Source organism: Propithecus coquereli, unplaced genomic scaffold, assembly GCF_000956105.1.
Source record: "Propithecus coquereli isolate 6110/MARCELLA unplaced genomic scaffold, Pcoq_1.0 Scaffold10, whole genome shotgun sequence".
Lineage (NCBI taxonomy): Eukaryota > Metazoa > Chordata > Mammalia > Primates > Indriidae > Propithecus > Propithecus coquereli.
The window spans coordinates 8,267,927-8,289,167 of NW_012133858.1; the positions used below are offsets into that span (position 1 = coordinate 8,267,927).

The window sequence follows — 21,241 nt, forward strand, 5'->3', positions numbered from 1 at the left end:
CCTTTCCCCAGTGTTCATTGTGATGAAAACCTTGATGAGGTAGGATTTCATTATGTCTGATAGTCTGAATTGAAGTATATATATTCTTTTTTCAATTTTCTACCTGAATTTCTGTGAATATGTCTTCATGACCTTATTTTTAGGTCAAAATGTAACTTTTCTTTCTCTTAACAGCTACATCCAGATCTCATTATGCATCAGAAAAATGAAAAAACAGAGGAAAATTCTATGGAGGAAAGGAATCCACTTAGCTTTTTCTGAGAAATGGAATACTGGATTTGGAGGCTTTAAGAAGTTTTATTTTCACCAACACTTGTGCATTCTGAAAGCTAAATTGGGAAGGCCAATTACCTGCAATAGACAATTGAGACATTTCCACTGTAGAAAAAAGGCCCTTCAGATCCAGAAAACGTGGATCCAGAATGAACCTCTTTGTGCTAAGACCAAGTCCAATGTGGCTACTCAGAATGTTTGTACTTTGTCCTCTAAAGTAAAAAGAAAGGACACTAAACACTTCATTTCCTCTTCAAGGACTCTCCTGAAACTCCAAGCAGAGAAGTTTCTGTCATCAGCGAAGAACTCTGACCATGAATACTGTAGAGAGAAAAGTCTCTTGAAGGCAGTTGCCGACTTTCCAGCAAATAGTGTTTTAGGACAGGCCAATGGTCACAGACCTAGGACAGAGCCGCAAACTTCTGACTTTCCCATGAAGTTCAATGGGGAGAACCAAAGTCCAGGTGAGAGCGGCACAATTGTGGTTACCTTGAGCAACCATAAGAGAAAGCGCTTTTATTATGGCTGCTACCAGGGGCCAGAGCACCACAGGAATGGGGGACCTCTGATTCCAAAAAAGTTCCAACTTAACCAACATAGAAGAATAAAAGTATCTCCTCTTATGATGTATGAGAAATTATCCATGATTAGATTTCGGTATAGGATTCTCAGATCCCAGCACTTCAGAACAAAGAGCAAAGTTTGTAAGCTAAGAAAAGCCCAGCGAAGCTGGGTGCAGAAGGTCACTGGGGACCATCAAGAGACACTTAGGGAGAACGGCGAGGGTGGCAGTTGCAGCCCATTTCCTTCCCCAGAACCTAAAGAGCCTTGTCGGCATCAGCCGTACTTTCCAGATATGGACAACAATGCTGTGGTGAAGGGAAAGAACTCTCATAAGCCTGACAGCCACACTAAAGGAAGCCCTTTCTTGGACAAGGAGCTTAGTTTAGATGGAGCATTCCCTGACCAACAGAATGGCAGTGCCACGTACACCTGGGACCAGTCACCCTGTTCTTCTCCTAAGTGGGAGTGTACAGAGCTGATTCATGACATCCCCTTATCAGAACATCATTCTAGTAACTTGTTCATCTCGGAAACAGAGAGAGAAATTATGACTCTGGGTCAGGAAAATCGGACAAGTACTGTCAGTGATGACAGAGTAAAACTGTCAGAGTCTGGAGCAGATAAATCTGTGAGTAGTGTAGATGGGCCTATGTCTGAAGAGACTGTTCAATATGAGAACTCATACCAGATGGAGGAGGATGGATCTCTCAAGCAGAACATTCTTAGTTCTAAGTTGCTGGATCACCCTTACTGTAAAAGTCCACTGGAGGCTCCCCTGGTGTGCAGTGGACTCAAACTAGAAAATCAAGTGGGAGATGGAAAGAACAGTCAGAAAGCATCTCCAGTGGATGATGAACAGCTGTCAATCTGTCTTTCTGGTATGCATTCTTCCTTTATTCTCCCCCAAACTCCAGCCCACACTTGCTGACCATTGTCCTTTCTAGAAGAGTCCTATTTTTTTCTCCCACACATAGATTTCCCTTAAAACAGTTAGACATTCTTCTTGGATTTTTTTATATTGCTACATTATGTAGATATTCCATAATTTAATTCTTGGTTGATGGGCATTTACATTGATTCCGGTTGTTTCTTCTGTAGACTAGTGGTGCAATGAAAGTATTTACACTTACGCAATTGTGCTTGTAAGCTAAATTCTCACTATTGAAATTGCTGGTGAAAGAATATTCCCACTTAAAATTTTAAGTGAATTGTTGAATCACCCTCTAAAAAGTTGAACCAGTTTACACTTGTTAAGCTTTGAGAGTTTTATTTTAATTTGCGCTTTTAAGTTTGAACATCTTTTTCTGTGTTTATTGGGCATTTTTTGTGTGCATGATTTTCCTTTATTTATTTTTCAATTGGATTGTTTCTATTTTATTTATTTAATACATGCAAAACTCCTATGTACCAGGCACTGTGCTGGTTCCTAAGAATGTAGCAACAAACAGCATATACTGTCATCAGGGACCTCAGCATCATTCTAGTTGTAAAGTTGTCAAACTGATTACTAATTACAAATATTGTAAGAATTGTTCCTCATGAAAAGCTTTTAGTACTCCAAAATTGTTTGTGGTATTTAGGCTTAACAGAAATTTTCAGCTCTTACATTGTAAAATTTATATCTTTGACTTAATGCTTCTAGTTTTTAATGTCATGCTTTAAAAAGCCCTTTCTCATCAAAATCTACCCCTTGAAGTAAATTAGTGTAAATGTTTTTGGAAGACAGTATGCCAATATCAGTCTTTGATCCGTTCCCCTCCTTGGAATTTATCCTAGATATAAAAGAGTACAAATATGTTTGTATAGGGGAATTACTTGTATTATTTTAGTAAAAAAAAAAAAAATGCAAACAACCAAAACAAGTGTTTCTATTGAAGCATAAATTAGGGAACATTCAGGCAATGGTATACTATGCAGCTGTTAAAGAATAAATTAGATCTATATTTTGATACTGGAAGATGTCTGTGTAAAGCCAAAACAAGCTGCAAAATGGCATACCATTTTGATATATGTATATAGATAGGATGAATATGTGTATATACATGTGCATGTACATTTATATAGGTCATATCTGAACAGATATATCAAATTGTTATAAATGGCTTTTTTGAGGGAGTTAGAAGGGTTACTTCTTGATAGTTTAAACAATTCTGAGGACTTTATCTTTCCAACTATTATGCGTAACAAGTTCTTCCCACAAAAATACACAAAGCAGGAGTCCTAGCAAATCTTTAAAAAAATGTATTCTAGGACAGTTGTCGTTACTATCGATACTGTCTTAGAATAAATATAAATTTTCCTAATAAGAGGTTAGCAGAACCGTGATACTTAAACCGGAAAAAAAATTAATATTTACCCACAAATATCAATTAACTTTTATAGATATAACACTTCCAAATACAACTGGTAAATTGAATATGGCACTTAGTAAAACTATAGCATGGCCTGAAGAAGTAGGAATTCTTACAAAATTCACATTTAGTGATCTGTAATGTAATTCATTATTGTAATAGGCTAAAGGAGAAAAATCATGGCATCTCAGCAAGTGCTGGAAAGCCTGTTAATAAAACTTTGCCTCCCCTTGTGTTAAAATCTTTGAGAAAACTGGTAATAAAGGAAACTAACCTCATTTACTAAAGAATGTCTATCAGAAACCAATAGTATTTTCAGGTTTAAGAGGATGAAGTAAGGACTTGAAATTTCTTCCTCCTCCCACCAAATCCGTAGAAATTGTGAAAAATATATTAAAAACACATATGTATCTCTATGCTCAAAAACAAGGAGGAGAGAGTTTTTTTTGGTGGATCTGAAACTGAGAAGTTCCCACAAGGCAGAAAATAGAGGGACCATCCAGAGGGGCAGAAGGAAGATTAGCGCAGGGAGATGGTGTGACATTGAGGGTGCCCATTTCTGGAGATGGTAGAAGTAGGGAGGAAAGGGGAGATCCATGGTAAAAGCCTGAGTAGTTGGGGAATCTCTCTCTGCCTGTGCCATATATCAGCAAAAAAGATACCTGCTATTGAGCTGAAATTCTGAGAACAGGAGACAGGACACCTTTCACCCCATCCCCTAACCCCATGTACCCCATATCACCTGGCAAGAATGAGGAACATCCATTTCCAGAACAGTTGCTGAGGTTCTTAGCATCGCTACTCCACCAAAAATAGTTCACAGCAGAGCAACAGCTACTGCCCATGACAACCCTTCCCTTCTGTCCCCAGCAGTAGTAAAGATGAACTCTCAGTCTGTCATCATCATCTGAGAAAAGCCAATCCCATGAGACAAATTCAACAAATAAAAGAACTAAACCTGAGTAATCGGGATTAATAGAGCAATCAGAATAGTAATCAGTATAGGCAATCGGTACAGTAGATGCTGCTTTAACTTGACTTTTAGAGCATTAGACAATTTTGAGTTCCATGTTATGCTGAATGCTTGCTCATCTCTAAAACTGTACATTATGCTCCTTCCACTTGATTTATATATTTAAGAGTTGTATGTATGGGAAATTTCCTTATTGCCATTTCATATGTTTATTCAGTGTTGTATGAACTGATGAAATAGCATAAGAAGGAAGTTACATCCTTGAAAACCAAGTTGCATGTGTTGTAATGATAGCAGTGAGTTACTGCAAAAAAAATTAATACTGAGTTACGCTTATTCAAGACAACTGTGAAAGATTTGAAAAAGTATATGAAAATCTAGGATTCTATACAGAGATTACTTTGCAAGTATCTTGAAGTTCTTGCTTTACTTTAAAGAACTGAAGGTTCTAACCTCCATTTCATGGGTGTGCCAGGAAATAATGGAAGGGAAACTGAAAAAATAAAGGATATTTTCCAGAACTGAAGGGAAACGTATGAGTCTTAAATTAGAAAAGCTTAGTAAGTGCTAGGATTAATACATATATACACGTATACAAACACAAGCCCACACTAAATTTTGTGTGATAAAATTACAGCACATTAAAAGATTAAAAGAAAGAACTTGGACAGTTAGCTGTCTGTTTTTGAAGGAAATGGAATAGATTCCTGTGCCGTAACATTCCAGGTACGTTAAAAATTTAGCTAACTAGAAACATACATAAAAATTTGTACATGAATGCAATAACAACATTATTCCTAATACCCAAAAAGTAGAAATAATCTAAATGTCCATCAGCTGATGAATGGGTAAAATTTGGTATATCTACAAAACAGAATATCATAAAAGGAATGAAGTACTGATACATGCTTCAATGTGGATGCACCTTGGAAACATGCTAAGTGAAAAGCCAGACACAAAAGGCCATATAATATATGATTCCATTTATTTGAAATGTCCAGAAGAGACAAACACAGAGAGAGATATAAAGTATTAATAGGTTAATGGTTGCCAGGAGCTGAGAAGAAGGAGAATAGGAAGTTGACTGCTAATGGGTACAGGGTTTCTTTTTTGGATAATGCACATGTCTGGAATTAGATAGTAGTGATGGTTGTACAACTCTGAAAAACACTCAATTATACTTTTTTTTTTTTTTTTTTTTTGAGACAGGGTCTCGCTTTGTTTCCTGGGTTAGGGTGCACCGGTGTCTTCGTAGCTCACTGCAACTTCAAACTCCTGGGCTTAAGAGATCCTCTTGCCTCAGCCTCCCGAGTAGCTGGGACTACAGGCACATGCCACCACGCCTGGCTAATTTTTAATTTTTTGTAGTGATAGGGTTTCACTATTGCCCTGGCTTGAATTGTACTCTTTAAGAGGGTAAACTTTATGGTATGTGAATATCTCAGAGTTGTTAAAAAGAAATACAAGAGACCGTTGAAATTATTTCTAGGCTAGACTTGGTGGTTCATGCCTGTATTCTTAGCACTATGGGAGACCAAGGTGGGAGGATCACTTGAGACCAGGAGTTTGAGACCCCATCTCTTAGGGGGAAAAAAAAAAAAAAAAAGGTGGGTGTATGGTAGGCACCTATAATATTAGCTACTTGGGAAGCTGAGGTGGGAGGATCGCTTGAGACCAGGATTTGGAGGCTGCAGTGAGCTGTGATCATACCACTGCACCCCAGCCTGGGTGACAGAGTGAGACTTCATCTCTTAAAAAATTAAAGATTATTTCTGGTTGACAAATTGTGTATATTTGTGGGGTACAATGACATTTTGATATGCGTAGTATACATTATGAAGTGATTAAATCAAGCTAATCAACACATTCATTGCTCACATACTTCTTTTCTTTTCCATTTTTTTTTTGTTTTTTTTCTTTTTTTTTTTTTGAGACAGAGTCTCGCTCTGTTGCCTGGGCTGGAGTGCAGTGGTGTCGTCATAGCTCTCTGCAGCCTCAAACTCCTGGGCTCAAGCGATTCTCTTGCCTCAACCTCCTGAGTAGCTCAGACTCTAGGTGCGCGCCACCATACCTGGCTAATTTTTCTATTTTTTGTAGAGATGGAGTCTTGCCGTGTTGCTCAGGTTGGTCTCGAACTCCTGGGCTTAAGTGATTCTCCTGCCTTGGCTTTCCAGAGTGCTAGCATTACAGGCATGAGCCATCACACTGGCATTATTTTCTCTTGAAAATATTTAAAATCTATTCTCATCAGTTTTTAAGTACACAGTACATTAACTATAATTCCCAGACTGTGCGATAAATCTTCAGAACTTACTCCCCCTGTCTAACTGAAAGTTTGTGCCTTTTCACCAACATCTTCCCATTCTATGTCTCTCCTAGCCCCTCGTAACCACCTTTCTATTCTCTACTTCTATGACTTCGGCTTTTTGGGGTTTGTTTTTTGTTTGATAGTGGAGACAGGGTCTCGCTTTGTTCCCCAGGCTAGAGAATAGTGGTCATAGCTCACTGCATACTCCGACTCCTGGGCTCAAGTGATCCTCCTGCCTCTTAGCCTCCTGAGAAGCTGGGACTATAGGCATATATTACTATGATCAGCTAATTTTTCTATTTTTTGTAGAGATGAGGTCTTGCTGTATTGCTCAGGCTGGTCTTGTACTCCTGGCCTTAAATGATCCTCCTGTCTTGGCCTCCCAAAGTGCTGGGATTACAGGCGGGAGCTACCACGCCCAGCTGATTTTGACTTCTTTAGATTTCACACATGAGAGAGATGCAGTATTTTTCTTTCTGTGTCTGGCTTATTTCACTTAGCATAATGTCCTCCAGGTTCATCCATGTTGTTGCAAATGACAGGATTTTTAATGGCTGAATAGTATTCCATTGTGTACATGCTAACATTTTCTTCATTTATCTATTAATGGGCATTTAGGTTGATTCTGTATCTTGGCTATTGTGAATAGTGCTGCAGTGAACATGGGAGTGCAGATATCTCTTAGACATGCTGAGCTCATTTCCTTTACATGTATACCCAGAAGTAAAATTGCTGAATCACACTATAGTTCTGTTTTTAATTTTTTGAGAAACTGCCATACCGTTTTTCGTAATGGTTGTATTAATTTACATTCCCATCAATAGTGTATAAGGGTTCCCTTTTCTCCACATCTTTGTCAATACTTATCTTTTGTCTTTTTGATAAAAGCCATTCTAACAGATGTGATGTGATATTTCATTGTGGTCTTAATTTGCATTTTCCTGATGATGAGTGATGTTGAGCATTTTTTCATTTACCTGTCGGCCATTTGTATGTCTATTTTTGAGAAGTGTCTGTTTGGGTCCTTTGCCTATTTTTTTTTTTTTTTGAGACAGGGTCTCACTCTGTTGCTGGGCTAGGTGTAGTAGCATTAGTCATAGCTCACTGTAGCCTCAAACTCCTGGACTCAAGTGATTCTCCTGACTTAGCTTCACCAGTAGCTGGGACTACAGGCACATACCACCATACCTGGCTAATTGTTAAAAAGTTTCTGTAGAGATGGGATCTTGCTGTGTTGCCCAGGCTGATCCTGAACTCCTGGCCTCAAGTTATCCTCCTGCCTTGGCCTCCCAAAGTTCTGGGATTGTGGGTGTGAGTCACTGGGCCTGGTCTTTGCCTGTTTTTAAATTGCTTTATGTTATTGCTATTGTTTTTTGAGCAGACCATTTTTATAATCTTATATTGATAAGACATTTTTTATGTATGATAAGAAGCTCAGAAGTAATAAAAATATACCAATTGACTCTATAAACATTAAAATTTTGTAAATATATATAGCAAAATTCATAAACGAAAATTTAGAAGTTTAGATACATATACCCCGTGACCCAAGAATTTGACTTTTAGCAAGTATGTCCTAGAAAAACAGTAGAACAAGGATTAGATCAAGGGTTTTAATTGTCGAATTATTTAGAGAGCTAAAAATTAACAAATGGCCATCAGTAGAGAATTGGTTAAAATATGGCATGCCCATTTAAATAGGCTACTAGATCATTTTTATTTGACTTAGTAATAAAAAGCTGTCCATGGTATATTGAATGGAAAAAGCATAAAGAGTGTAAGTATAATGTGCCACTTACATGTTTAAGAAATACGTGTTAAAGGGTATGAAAATTCAAAAGGAATTATGGGGTGACTACCACTTTATTTTAAAATGTTTATGGTCATGTATTAGGGAAAAAATTCCTACTTAAAAGCTAATTTTCATTTATAAAATGTTTATGAAAATGTGCTCAACTCTTTCTTCTAGACTATTAATGTATTATTTTTAAATTTAGCTCTTTTTAAACAAGTGAAGATGGATCCTTACCTCAGTCTTAATACACCAAAATGAATTTTAACTGTGGAAAAAAGATTTAGTAGTTCTAATACTATTTATTGAGTAATTCATTCTTTTTTCTGTGGTTAAGAAATGCTACCTGCCATTGGGTCTCTTTCTGGACTCGATCTCTATTTCTATGCTAACACTATTTTGCTTTAATTATTATAGTTTTATAATTTGCTGGTGTTAGGTAGATAGGATCTCCAGCTCTTCTTTGGACAAGGGTTTGGAACCTGCTTTGGTGCTGTCTTGAGCAATTGCTCCACCTGGGAAGAAGGTAAGGGCGGGCACTCCATTTTTGTGGTGCCTCCCCTTAATCCTATCCCAAGCAACTGCTACACCTGGGGAAGGAGGGAATGCATTATAAATGTGGGAATTCCCTCGCCCTGGCATGATAGGATTTAGAAAGTGACCTAGAGTAACCTAAGGGTAATTATTATGCCGTTAGCTTGAATCTGCATTGTGGTTCACCCCTCCTCCCCCAGGTGGGCTTCGGGAGAGGGAGCTCTTATAGGTACATGGAATTTTGAGGATAAATGTTGATCATTTGATGACATCCCACACCTCCCGAGAGCCTGCCCCCAGACTGGGCTATAAAAGGAAACAGTCCCCGAATTCAGAGAGTGGGTCAGTTAGTCAGTGAGTCAGTCTGTCTCTCTCCACTCGTGAAGACAGGCCTGTTTTGTTCTACAATAAAGAGTTCGTGTGCAACTGCTTCTTGCCTGGGGTTCCTCCATCATATTGGCCCTGCTGGTGATTTTTTCCAAGATAATAGTCTGGACTTGACACTTTGATGTGTCTGGTCATTCTTTGGCCAAGAGCACACCAAGAACTAAGGGCAGACTACCACCCTGACAATGGAACTAGGTCCTCCTTTTCCTCTTCTCCTGCCTCTTATCACACCTCCCTTTCCTTTAATCCTTTTCAAAAATTTCTGGCCAGGCATGGTGGCTCACACCTGTAATCCTAGCACTCTGGGAGGCCAAGGCGGGCGGATCGTTTGAGCTCAGGAGTTCGAGACCAGCCTGAGCAAGAGTGAGACCCTGTCTCTACTAAAAATAGAAAGAAATTATCTGGACAACTAAAAATATATAGAAAAAATTAGCCGGGCATGGTGGCACATGCCTGTAGTCCCAGCTACTCAGGAGGCTGAGGCAGGAGCATCGCTGGAGCCCAGGAGTTTGAGGTTGCTGTGAGCTAGGCTGATGCCATGGCACTCTAGCCTAGGCAACAGAGCAAGACTCTGTCTCAAAAAAAAAAAAAATTTCTAGGATTTTCTCACATTTTTGTCACAAGATGAATTTTTAATTGTTTTGTAAATTTTTTTAAAATGTGATTTTTGCTTGGTATATTGCATTATATTCATAAATTTAGGGAAAATTGCATTTATTACAATATTGAGTTTTCCTATCTAAAAAATAAAGAATTATTGATTTATCTCCCTTAGTAGTATTTTGCAGCTTTTCACTTAGGCTTTGCGCATTCCTTAAGTTTATTCTTAGACATTTTATACCTTCTTTGTTGTTGATGAGACATTTCTGAGGTGTGTATTGTTTTTTGTTGGAGAACCAAATGGTTGCAGTTCTTATGTGCATAGCACAATGAACCCCATTCCACATTCAGGATGGGATGTGACCCAGATCAGTTGTATCAAAGAAAAACTGTCCAGTGCAGTTAGTTTACCATTGTGGGTAATTTAACTTCTGAAATAACACCTTAGGTTTTGTTTTTCATATTATTAAAATTTTATACTGCAGGATGCAGGAAAAACATCAAACTAGTTTTTGTTTGATGTTTTTCCTAATATTTTCTCCATGATTTCTTGAGTCACTTTGAAATTTTAGTACTTTTGAAGAAAAATAGTGTATTCCAAGTACGTTTTTCCTTTTTATTTTTTATATGTACTTCTTTGAAGATATATTTTTCCTTTTAGTTGACTAGTAAAAGCAAGTGGGTAAAGAATAATGGATTTAACTGTTACTTTAAGAAATCTCTTTCTGGATAATTCTTGGCTCATGGGGGTATTAAAAGGGAAAGGTGATACAGGTGTAAAGTGACAACTAAAAAAAAATGAAAGATGAAATGAAGAACCACGTTTTTTGTAGAGAAAAGATAATAGATATCTCATGCTTTGGATGTGGCATAGTAGCATAATAGTTAATAGTCCAGTTTTTACAGTCACATGACTATAATCAGAATCTTAGTTCAGCCATATGCTAGTTAAGTGTCTTTGGGGAGGTTACTTAATCTCCCTAAACTTTCAGTGTCTCCATTTGTAAAGCGGGAATCTTAACACATACAGTAGCTATAAGGATTAATTGAGATATGCTAGTGCTTGTCTTATGTAAGTGTTCTTTAACTGTTGTTGTTTTACTTCTGGTCCCACTGAGATAATGGTGTGTATCAGTGAGACATTGTCATCTAGGGTTCTCCTTGAAGATCCTAGAAGGGTCTTTCTGCTGAATAAGGAATCCGTGTTTATCATCTGAAAGCAAAAACATCCATATGCTCCAGCTGAGGTGGGAGGAACACTTGGGCCCAGGAGTTCTAGACCTGCCTGGGCAATATATCAAGACCACATCTCTTTAGACAAGAGAAAAATATATAACAATTTAAAATCTCTAATACTACCACCCAGAAAGAACATTGTTAACAAGAACACTGCTTTTTCATTACAGTATTTTGAAATTGGGGTCCGTATTCCATTGATAGAGCAGACTGCTTTCTTATTTGAGGAATCTCAATCAAGGTTGTGGGGCCTGAAGTTTAATTAATTTTTTGTTGTTGTTAGGGGCATTATTTTTCTATAAAATTTGTTCCTTAAATGCATTTTCTCAACTGTTGGGATTCCTTGTCTTCCATTTGGCCCGTTCTCCACTATAAACACAAGGCTATGCTTAGATAACTATAAAATGTGATACAGTAAATACTAGAGGCAAATATATGTTCTATTCCTAGTTTAGAAGCCACAAATCTTTATCTCCTACCCTGATTAAGTTGGAACATGGACCTACCTTCCTGTCTTCTGTGTTGGCCTAAAGTTTCGACCAGAACCAGGCATAAGCGAGCACCTCTTTCCTGTTCACTGGACCCTGATTGTTGCTCTTGTCTTAAGACTTTCAAATTGAGAGCTACTCTGGTGGGAGATTAACAGAAGAAAAAATTCCCAGAACACTCTGTTGTGATCTTTCCTGTCCATTTTGTGTTGATTCATAGCAGAGGCCATTCTTGGAGTTAGAAAGGGAGCTGAGTAACCTGTGGCTAACAGTCTTCATTTTTCCCATCTTAACTCAATAGACTTAACTGTCAGACTGATGGTTAGCTAGGCTATTGCTTTCCCTATCCAGCATCAGTGAATAGCCTAAGTCATGTCTGTACTTTAATTAGCTTCTAAGCCTTTCCTCAGCTTTTCTATATTGTATTTACTTAGAAATAATGTCCCGGTTTTATTTCCTAGGGTCTTTTAAGGTATGTTTCTTCAGTGGATCCTCCTTGAAGTCATTAAACATATATATATATATATGTATATATAATTTAAGTTGACCTGAAGACTGTCCTATAATCTGGCCAAAAAGTCACTGTTTAAATTCTATTTCCCATCTTAAAATGTGCCTCACTAGCTATTATCAAGTTAAATGCACAGAGTTATTCAGTGTCGTGAGTATAATAACTAGCAAATTGTATTTGTCACTTGCTGATATTCAATTACATACCTATTTACCAAATAATAGAATGACAACGATCTCACCAATTAATTCCCTCTAATTGTGATGTTAAAAAAATAATTCCTTCAATTACCAAAAGGATAGACGTATGTGACTAGGTGACTAAACCCTTTATATTTCACTCTTTAGGAGATAGGATTCTTTTCCAAGGTTATGCTGTGGAAAAATGTCAGTATTTAATTTTGGCTATCTATTAATATTCTCTACGTTAGTAGCCTAAAAATCTGATGTGATGAAATGATGCCTGAGTATTTTTCTCTAGATTGGAATGATGAGGGCCTAGTATATTTTATTTTATTTTTTTACAAAAGACATAACTTTTAAGAGATTTCTTTGTAGTGTAATATAATACTATGTAGTAATATAGGTTAAGTACTGTATGTGTTAAGTGTTATGTATAGGTTAAGTACTGGGAGAATGGCTTTGCTGAAAAGGGATTGTTTTTCCATCTTAGTTTTTCTTTCTTCCTATGTTTAAGGATTCCTAGATGAGGTTATGAAGAAGTATGGCAGTTTGGTTCCACTCAGTGAAAAAGATGTTCTTGGAAGATTAAAAGATGTCTTTAATGAAGACTTTTCTAATAGGTATGTAAGTGATGCTAAAGTTAAGCCCTTGAAAATAAAATCGTTGACCTATATGACTTTTCTCTTGATTTAGGGGAGAAAAGATACTTAGCAATACATTGAGTAGAACTCATGTTTTTTACCTTTTCTTTCAAAATCTTTCTGTTTCAGAAAACCATTTATCAATAGGGAAATAACAAACTATCGGGCCAGACATCAAAAATGCAACTTCCGCATCTTCTACAATAAGCACATGCTGGATATGGATGACCTGGCAACCCTGGATGGTCAGAATTGGCTGAATGACCAGGTTAGTGTATTGTAGGTTCTCAGCATGGAAAAGGTGCAGAGGATGTTGGTCAATAAAATATTATTATAACCTCTGGGTTGGCCTCACAGTTATCTTTTAGAATCAAGGATTCTTTATTCCTACTAAAGTGACTCATTAACCCCAAGATTTAAAAGGTTTGATTACTGTTAGCAATATCAACATATTAGTCATTCTGATTGGGATGTTCTGAATTGTATAGTTAGTAAGCTGGTTTTATGTTGACTTTTTAGGTCATTAATATGTATGGTGAGCTGATAATGGATGCAGTTCCAGACAAAGTAAGTGAAAACTTCCTCTTCTTTAGAAGAGAGAATCCTTGTGTATTGTAAGTAGTAGTATTTTGTTTTTAAACTTTATGTGATTGTTTGATATTCCTTAAATTTTTAAAAAAGGGTTGAATTTTGTCTTGATCATGTGCTAGGGTTGAGCATAAGTTCCAGCAAACTACTTTTGCATAAGAAAGTCACAGTGCAATTGTTTTCCTACTTACTTGTGTCAGAGTGGGTGTGTTTGTTGATACCTTGGGGTTTTTTTTGTTTTGTTTTTGGTGGAGAGACACTCAAAAGGGATTATTTAAGCTCTTAAATTTAACTTGAAATCTTACTCTCTTTGAAAATGTAAAACAGTATTCATCTTCATTTTTTCTTGGATAAATCTTTAATTCTCAGTTCAAATACAAACTCAACCTCCATCAGCCTTAAATTCTCTTAAGAGGTAAGTTACATATTAAAACTATTTTTAACTTAATGTATTAATTTTTCTTTAGCGATACTTAAATGCCTGATGGATGGGCTACAAAACTTTTCAAGTACTTTATACAACTTTTATAAACTAAAAAATAAGCAGATAAATATTTAAAAATCTCAGATTCTGATACTGTTTATGAATATAGAAAAATGATTTTAACTTTCCACTCAAAATCACAAATGTGTTATACATGATAAATTGGAATCATGAGGCTAATCTGCCAGATTCTTTATTGTGTCAAATTCTCTTAATCATCAGAAAGTTTAAATCTAAACATATTCAGATTATTTTTTAACATTAAAGTATTGATTTCAAGAGTTTAATTTACCTTCGCTGTCTCTACATTTTTTCTTTTCTTTTTTTTTTTTTCCGAGACAGAGTCTCACTCTACTGCCCTGAGTAGAGTGCCATGGCACCTAGCTCACAGCAACCTCAAACTCCTGGGCTCAAGCAATCCTACTGCCTCAGCCTCCCAAGTAGCTGGGACTACAGGCATGCACCACCATGCCTGGCTAATTTTTTTTTATATACATGTATTTTTAGTTGTCCAGCTAATTTCTTTCTATCTTTTTTTTTTTTAGTAGAGATGGGGTCTCACTCTTGTCAGGCTGGTCTCTAACTCCTGAGCTCAAATGATCCGCCCACCTCAGCCTCCCAGAGTGCTAGGATTACAGGCGTGAGTCACCACACCCAGCCAGTTTTTTCTTCTTTTTGAGACACAGTCTCACTGTTGCCCAGGCTAGAGTGCGATGGTGTCATCATATCTCACTGTAACCATAAACTCCTAGGCTCAAGCAGTCCTCCCCTCTTAGCCTCCCAAGTATCTAGGACTACAGGCACATGCCACCATGCCTGGCTAATTTTTGTATTTTTTGTAGAGATGGGGGTCTTGCTCTTGCTCAGGCTGGTCTTGAACTCCTGGCCTCAAGCAATCCTCCCACTTGGGACTCCCAGGACTAGGATTACAGGCGTGAGCCTGGCCTTGTCTCTACATTTAATTCTAAACCTTCGTGGGGTTAACAGAACACTTACTAAGGCAGTGAGTCTCAAAGTGTGGTCCCAAGACCAGCAGTATCAGCATCACCTGGGGACTTACTAGAGATGCACATTCTCAGACCCCAGTCCAGGCCTGTTGAATCAGAAACTGGAGGTGGGGCCCAGCAATCAGTGTTTTGACAAGCTCTCCAGATGGTTCTGATGGACACCAAATTTGAGAATCACTGTTCCAGAGATAGCTACTATAAGCTCTTTTTATGTGTATGTTAAGCCAAGTATTTATCAAAAGAATGTGCATCAGAATCATCTGGAAGTTTCATAAAAGTAGAATACTGGGCCCTTCCGGGTTTCTGCTTTAGTGGGTCTGGGGTGGGGCCTGAGAATTTGGATTTTTAACAAGTTCCCAGGTGATGCCGATATTACTGGTCTCTTGGTGACCACACCTGGAGAACCACAGCACTAAGGGAACAGTTTTATCGTCTCAAGTTTACTGAGTGAACACTGTAATATACCACAATATGTTTACATCTCAGATAAGCTGATACCACTTATAAGTCAGAAATTTGAAGCCAGTAATGCAGGTCCTGATGCTCCAGATGGCCAGGGTGTTTCTTTTGGTACTAGAAATAATCGCACTAAGGCTTTTTCATGGTTGTTACAACAAGAGTCTCCATATCTAGATCCTTCAGACGGGATTAGTTTTGTAATCCATATCCCTTGAGTTTAGGTAATCATTACCTCCTTTTTTCATAGCCTCTTTCAGCTTTATCACCTGATTTGGAGAGATTTGTCAGGTTGCTTCTGGTCTGGATTCAGATAATCTGTTCAGCTCTGTCTGTAGACTACAGCTATAAGGTCATTCAAATAAAAATTTGGAACAGAATCTTCTGTAAACCATGTAATATATTTTCTATATTTTGATCATTATTTTTTGAGAAGAAGCTTTTCCTCCCCTTTTGTCTATTTTATGTTCAAGCATTTTTAAATTTTCTTTTTCTTTTGAAGTTAAATTGTAGCAAGCCCTAATATAATCTGGTTGCTTGTATTTGGTGTCTGTTCTAGGTTCACTTCTTCAACAGCTTTTTTCATAGACAGCTGGTAACCAAAGGATATAATGGAGTAAAAAGATGGACTAAAAAGGTATTATCTTTATTTCTTTTTTATTGTAAATTTCAAATGCAGATGAAAGGCCACTTTGGATGAAAGGATAAGAACTTTAATACCAATGTGATGTTAATCTTTTAAATCTTATTGTTTGAAAGACCTTAATTGCCTACTGGTCTCAGTTACAGTGATAGAACAGTGGGGTGATAGAACAAAGAGCTGACATTTGGTAGGCTTGTCAGCAGAGACTTTCAAAAATTTTTTGCTGGCATGGTGGCTCATGCCTGTAGTCCCAGCTATTTGGGAGGCTAAGGCGGTAATATCGCTCGAGTCCGAGTTCAAGCCAACCTGGACAACATAGTGAGACCCTGTCTCTAAAAAAAAAAAAAAAAAAAATTTGATCCATCAGGAGAAATCTGTATACAAAATCACGGTCTATACATAAAATCATACACATAACTGAAAGAATTCCTAAAAACCATGTACCTAATTTACTATTAATATATATGATATACTCTATTTTCTATTTTATAGCTTATTTATTAAATGTTTATTATATGTTATGTCATTGGTAGAGGGCTGAAAATATTAAGCTGTCTAAGATAAGGTTTTATTGACTGTCCAGTATGGTAACTGGTAGCCACATACGGCTATTTAAATTAATAGAATAAAATTTAAAATTCAGTTTTCAGTTTTAACTCTAGTCACATTTCAAGTGTTAAGTAGCCATGTGTGAGTACTGTCAACCATATTTGATGGCACAGATACAGAATATTTCCAACACGGAAAGTTTTGTTGGACAAATGCTAGTCTAAAAAGTAGAGAAACTTACAATGAAACAGTGCCAAAATAAGACAAATACTAATAAAGCTGATATCAAATCCTATGGGGGGATGTTAATAATGGATCAACTAATTGTAGGGGAAAGGTTTGAGGAATCTGCATCAACAGTGATAGTCTGGGATCAAATGAATACAGGAAAGGGAAAGTTGGAAAGTGGCCCATAGGGTCCCAGGATTATAGGAACTGTCTACCTCCAGGGTTATAAATGGGTAGTTCTTAATGTAAATCCCAATTTTACATCCCTCAACCAGGGTAGAAAATTAAAATTGAGGGAAAGGACACTGTGAAAAACATATTTAATATTATAATTTTGACTTTGGAAAATAGTACAGAGAAGTTTTTATAATATAATATAAACTGTAAAAAATAAAATTAGGTAAAACTTCAGCCTGCTGGACATAGATTAATAAAGGTTGAGAAACATGTTTTGTTTGGTTGCTAATGATGTACTGGGCCTGGACTGATGTGACCTGATCCTGGGATAGAGGAAGCAAATAATAATGCTGTGGAGTAAGAGAGAGAAGAGGGAGGGAGATTTCTGAGATATTTATGAGCATATAAGAAGCTTTAGCTGCAAATATTCTGTCTTTCAACAAATATTTATTGAGCTCTTAATATACGCCACTTTTCTAGTCACTGGGGATACATTAGTAGACAAGAAAGATAAAGCCCTTGCTTTCATGGGATTCACAAGTAAGCCAATAAATAAAATCTAGGGAGTGATAAGTGCTGTTTGCTGTGGAGTCATTAGAACAGAGTATGGGAATACAGAGTAATGGGGGTAGGGTAGCAGGAGGAGGAGGAAGATAGGCTGTCTCTTTTAGATAGGCTCTAGGGAAAGGCCTCTTTGAAGAGGCCACATTTCACTGAAAACTCAGTGGTGAGAAGGACCAACTATGTGATAATCAGGAGAAGAGCATTCTAGGTAGATGGAACAGTGAATGTAAAGGCCCTGGAGCCGAAGTGAGTCCGGGGTGTTGGAGAAGTTACGCAAATGAGATCAGGGTGGTGGGTAGGGATCAAGTCATGCGGGGCATGTAGGCCATGGTAAAGAGCTTGGCTCTTGAGTGCAGCTAGAAGCCATTGGAGAGTTTAAGCACAGGTGGGGCGGGGTTTGTGTATGTGTGATAGATAAAGTTGACCTTGGCATTCATTTGTTCATTCAACAGCTATTTATTGAGTACCTATGTGCCTACATAGAAAAACTTCACAGCAGTTTTTTTCCTCTGCTGTCATACCACAACAACAATCAACACAGAAGGCTTCTGTGGCTAAATGTGCAGGGCTTTTCCCCACACACCAAGCAAGCAAACAGTCCTGTAGCAGACACCAGCTGGGTGTCTGCTGATTAAATTCTGACACTATCTACTTGGAGATAGCATCAGATCCCACAGGTTGAGGGCTCAGTCACCAAGACTGCCCACCCAAACTATTTAGAAAGGAATGTAAAGGGGAACACATCTTACCAATTGCAAGTCTAGGGCTCTGAAACTTCTGACCTACTGGCTTCAAGTTGGGGTTCCCACAACCCTTCTTTGGGTTCAGTAATTTGCTAGAGCAGCTCACGGAACTCAGGGAAGCACTTACTTACATTTGCCAATTTATTATAAAGGCTATTACAAAGGATACAAATGAAGAGATGCATCAGCCCAGGTATGGGGGAGGAGGTGTGGAAATTCCATGACTAGACACACCACCCTCCAGGAACCTCTATGTGTTCAGCTATGTGGAAGCTCTCCAAACCTCGTCCTTTTGGGTTTTTATGAAGGCTTCATTATGTAGGCATGATTGATTAAACCACTGCCATTGATAAACAATTTAACCTTTAGTCCCTCTTTCCTCCCCTGAGGTTAGGGGGTGAAGTCAAAGGTCCCAATCCTCTAATTCTGCCTTGGTCTTTCCCAGCTATATACTGAATATAAGAAATAAACATAAAATAATATGAGAAAGAAAGATTAAAAGTAAAGTAACACTTAACGAGGTATTAGGCAAATACAAACGAAAACAAAATGAAGGAATTACAATATTAAGAGCAGATGAAGTAGAATTTGTGTGATGATCAGATTTCAACATGTAGAAGATAAAACAATGATCAGTCTTTATGGACCAAAGAACACAGTTGCTGAATATATATAATGCAATTATAACAGAACCAAGGAGACCTTTTTCATAATTGGGTAAATCTAGTAGACAAAATAAGATCATAAACAAATTAAGTAACAATCAATATATTTGATTTAATAGACATATACTACTAGATCTTTATACCTCTCAGAAAGAGAATATGCTTTATTGTTATATCTAAGGAACGTTTGTAAAAATTGATCATGTACTTGACCACAAAGAAAATTATTATAGACATTATTCCTTGATCACAATTCAATTAAATTAAAAACAAGTAATAAAAAGGTGGCTAAAACCTCTTAACAATTTGGAAATTTTACAGACACATGTTATTGGATATAACGTTTGGATCTAAAAGAAAATAACTTACATACACAGACTGTTTAGAAAGGGATGTAAAGGGAAATACATCTTACCAACTATCATGGAAAATAAAGCTGTTTTAGGGAAAAAGTTAATGGCCTTAAATGCCTTTATTATTAAAGAAAAAAAATAGAATAATTAAATATTCATCAGATTAGATTATGGTAGATAAATTACAGAATGACCAGAAGATTTGAATGCGTAAAAAGAGAAACAATAAAAATACTAACAGAATCTGTAAGAGAATTTATAAAAAATAATCTCAGAGTTGGGAATTCCAGTCTAAAATCCAGGTGCTATTAGCTGGGCTTGATGGCACGCGCCTGTGGTCCCAGCTACTTGGGAGACTGAGGTGGGAGGATGGCTTGAGTCCCAGAGTTGGAGCCTGCAGTGAGCTATGATGATGCCACCGTACTCCAGCCCAGGAGACAGAATGAGACCCTGCCTCTAAAAATTAAAAATAAAAATAAACAGAATAGCATAATGAATCCCCACAATATGTCATCCAACCTCAAGAATTAACATTCTGCCATTCTTGTTTTATGTTTATCTCTATCCACTCCCTACCCCTACTTAATTATTTTTGTCAACTTTTTTGAGGTATAATTTATGTACAGTAAACCGCATCCATTCAAAGTGTATAATTCAGTGAGTTTTAACAGTTGAATGCATCTGTGAAACTACCACCACAGTCAAGATATAGAACAATCCATCACTACCAAAAGATTCTTCATAACCCTTTGCAGAATTTGTCTTCTAACCCCACACCAACCACCCACTAGTATGTTTTTTGTCACTATAAATTATTTTGCATTTTCTAGAGTTATATGAGTAGAATCATCCTATGTACTATTTTGTGTTTGGTTTCTTTCATTCAGCATAATGGTTTTGAGATCCACCCATATTACTATTATATGTGTGTCAGTATTTCTTTTAGTTGCTGAGTAGTATTCCATTAGTATTTACATTTTGTTCATCCATGCACTGGCTGATGGATATTTGTGTTGTGTTCCATTTTGACTATTGCGAATAAAGTTGCTATGTAACATTTGTGTACAAATCTTTGTGTGGATGTATATTTAAAATTTTCTGGGTAAATACCTGGAAGTAGAATTGCTAGATCATATGGTGAGTGCATATTTAACTTTTCAAGAAACTGTCAAATTGTTTTCCAAAGTGATGTACTGCTTTACCATCTGACTAGCGATGTATGAGAGTTCCTTTTCTCCATATCCTCACATTTGGTGGTGTCATTCTTTTTAATTGTATCATTTTAATGTATATATGTAGTATTGATTGTCTCATTGTGGTTTTAATTTTTATTCCTTGGTAACTAAAGATATTAAGCACATTTTCATGTGCTTATTGGCTATTTATATATCATCTTTTTAAGAATTATATTGTTACATATATTATTATGATATCAAGTGCTTCCTACAGCCATATGCTGTACTGAGTATTTTTTTACATATAATATGCATCTTAACCATTTTTAAGTGTACAGTTTAATATAGTGTTAAATGTATTCACAATGTTGCATAACCAACGAACATGGTATATCTTTCCATTTATTTAGGTCTTTAATTCTTATCATCAATATTTTGTAATTCTTGGTGTACATGTCTTATTCATTTTTTTGTTAAATATATGCCTAAGTATTTCATATTTCTGAAACTGCTATGAACAGAATTTTTAAAATGTTATCTTCCAATTGTTTGCTGTTAGTATGTGAAAATACAGTTGATCTGTATATTTACCTTTCTATCCTGTGACCTTGCTAAATTCACTCATGAGTTCTAGGAGCCTTTTTGTAGATTCTGTGAGATTTCATAGACAATCATGTCTGTAAGTAGTGACAATTTTATTTCTTCCTTTCTAGTCTGTATGCCATTTTTTTCTTGTCTTATTGCACTAGCTAAGACTTCTAGTACAATG

At 36.9% G+C, this 21,241-nt stretch overlaps 1 protein-coding gene across 2 annotated transcripts in view; it reads left to right on the forward strand.

Moving 5' to 3' along the window:
• Positions 1-205: 205 nt before the first annotated feature.
• The window catches only part of SENP5 (SUMO1/sentrin specific peptidase 5), a 31,238-nt gene continuing 10,202 nt past the window's right edge, over positions 206-21,241 (forward strand). For both annotated transcript variants that reach the window (XM_012641342.1, XM_012641349.1), the window contains exons 1-5: positions 206-1,715; positions 12,714-12,819; positions 12,970-13,108; positions 13,360-13,407; positions 15,935-16,012. In XM_012641342.1, coding sequence (XP_012496796.1) covers positions 206-1,715; positions 12,714-12,819; positions 12,970-13,108; positions 13,360-13,407; positions 15,935-16,012 — 1,881 coding nt within the window. The remainder of the gene's footprint in view (positions 1,716-12,713; positions 12,820-12,969; positions 13,109-13,359; positions 13,408-15,934; positions 16,013-21,241) is intronic.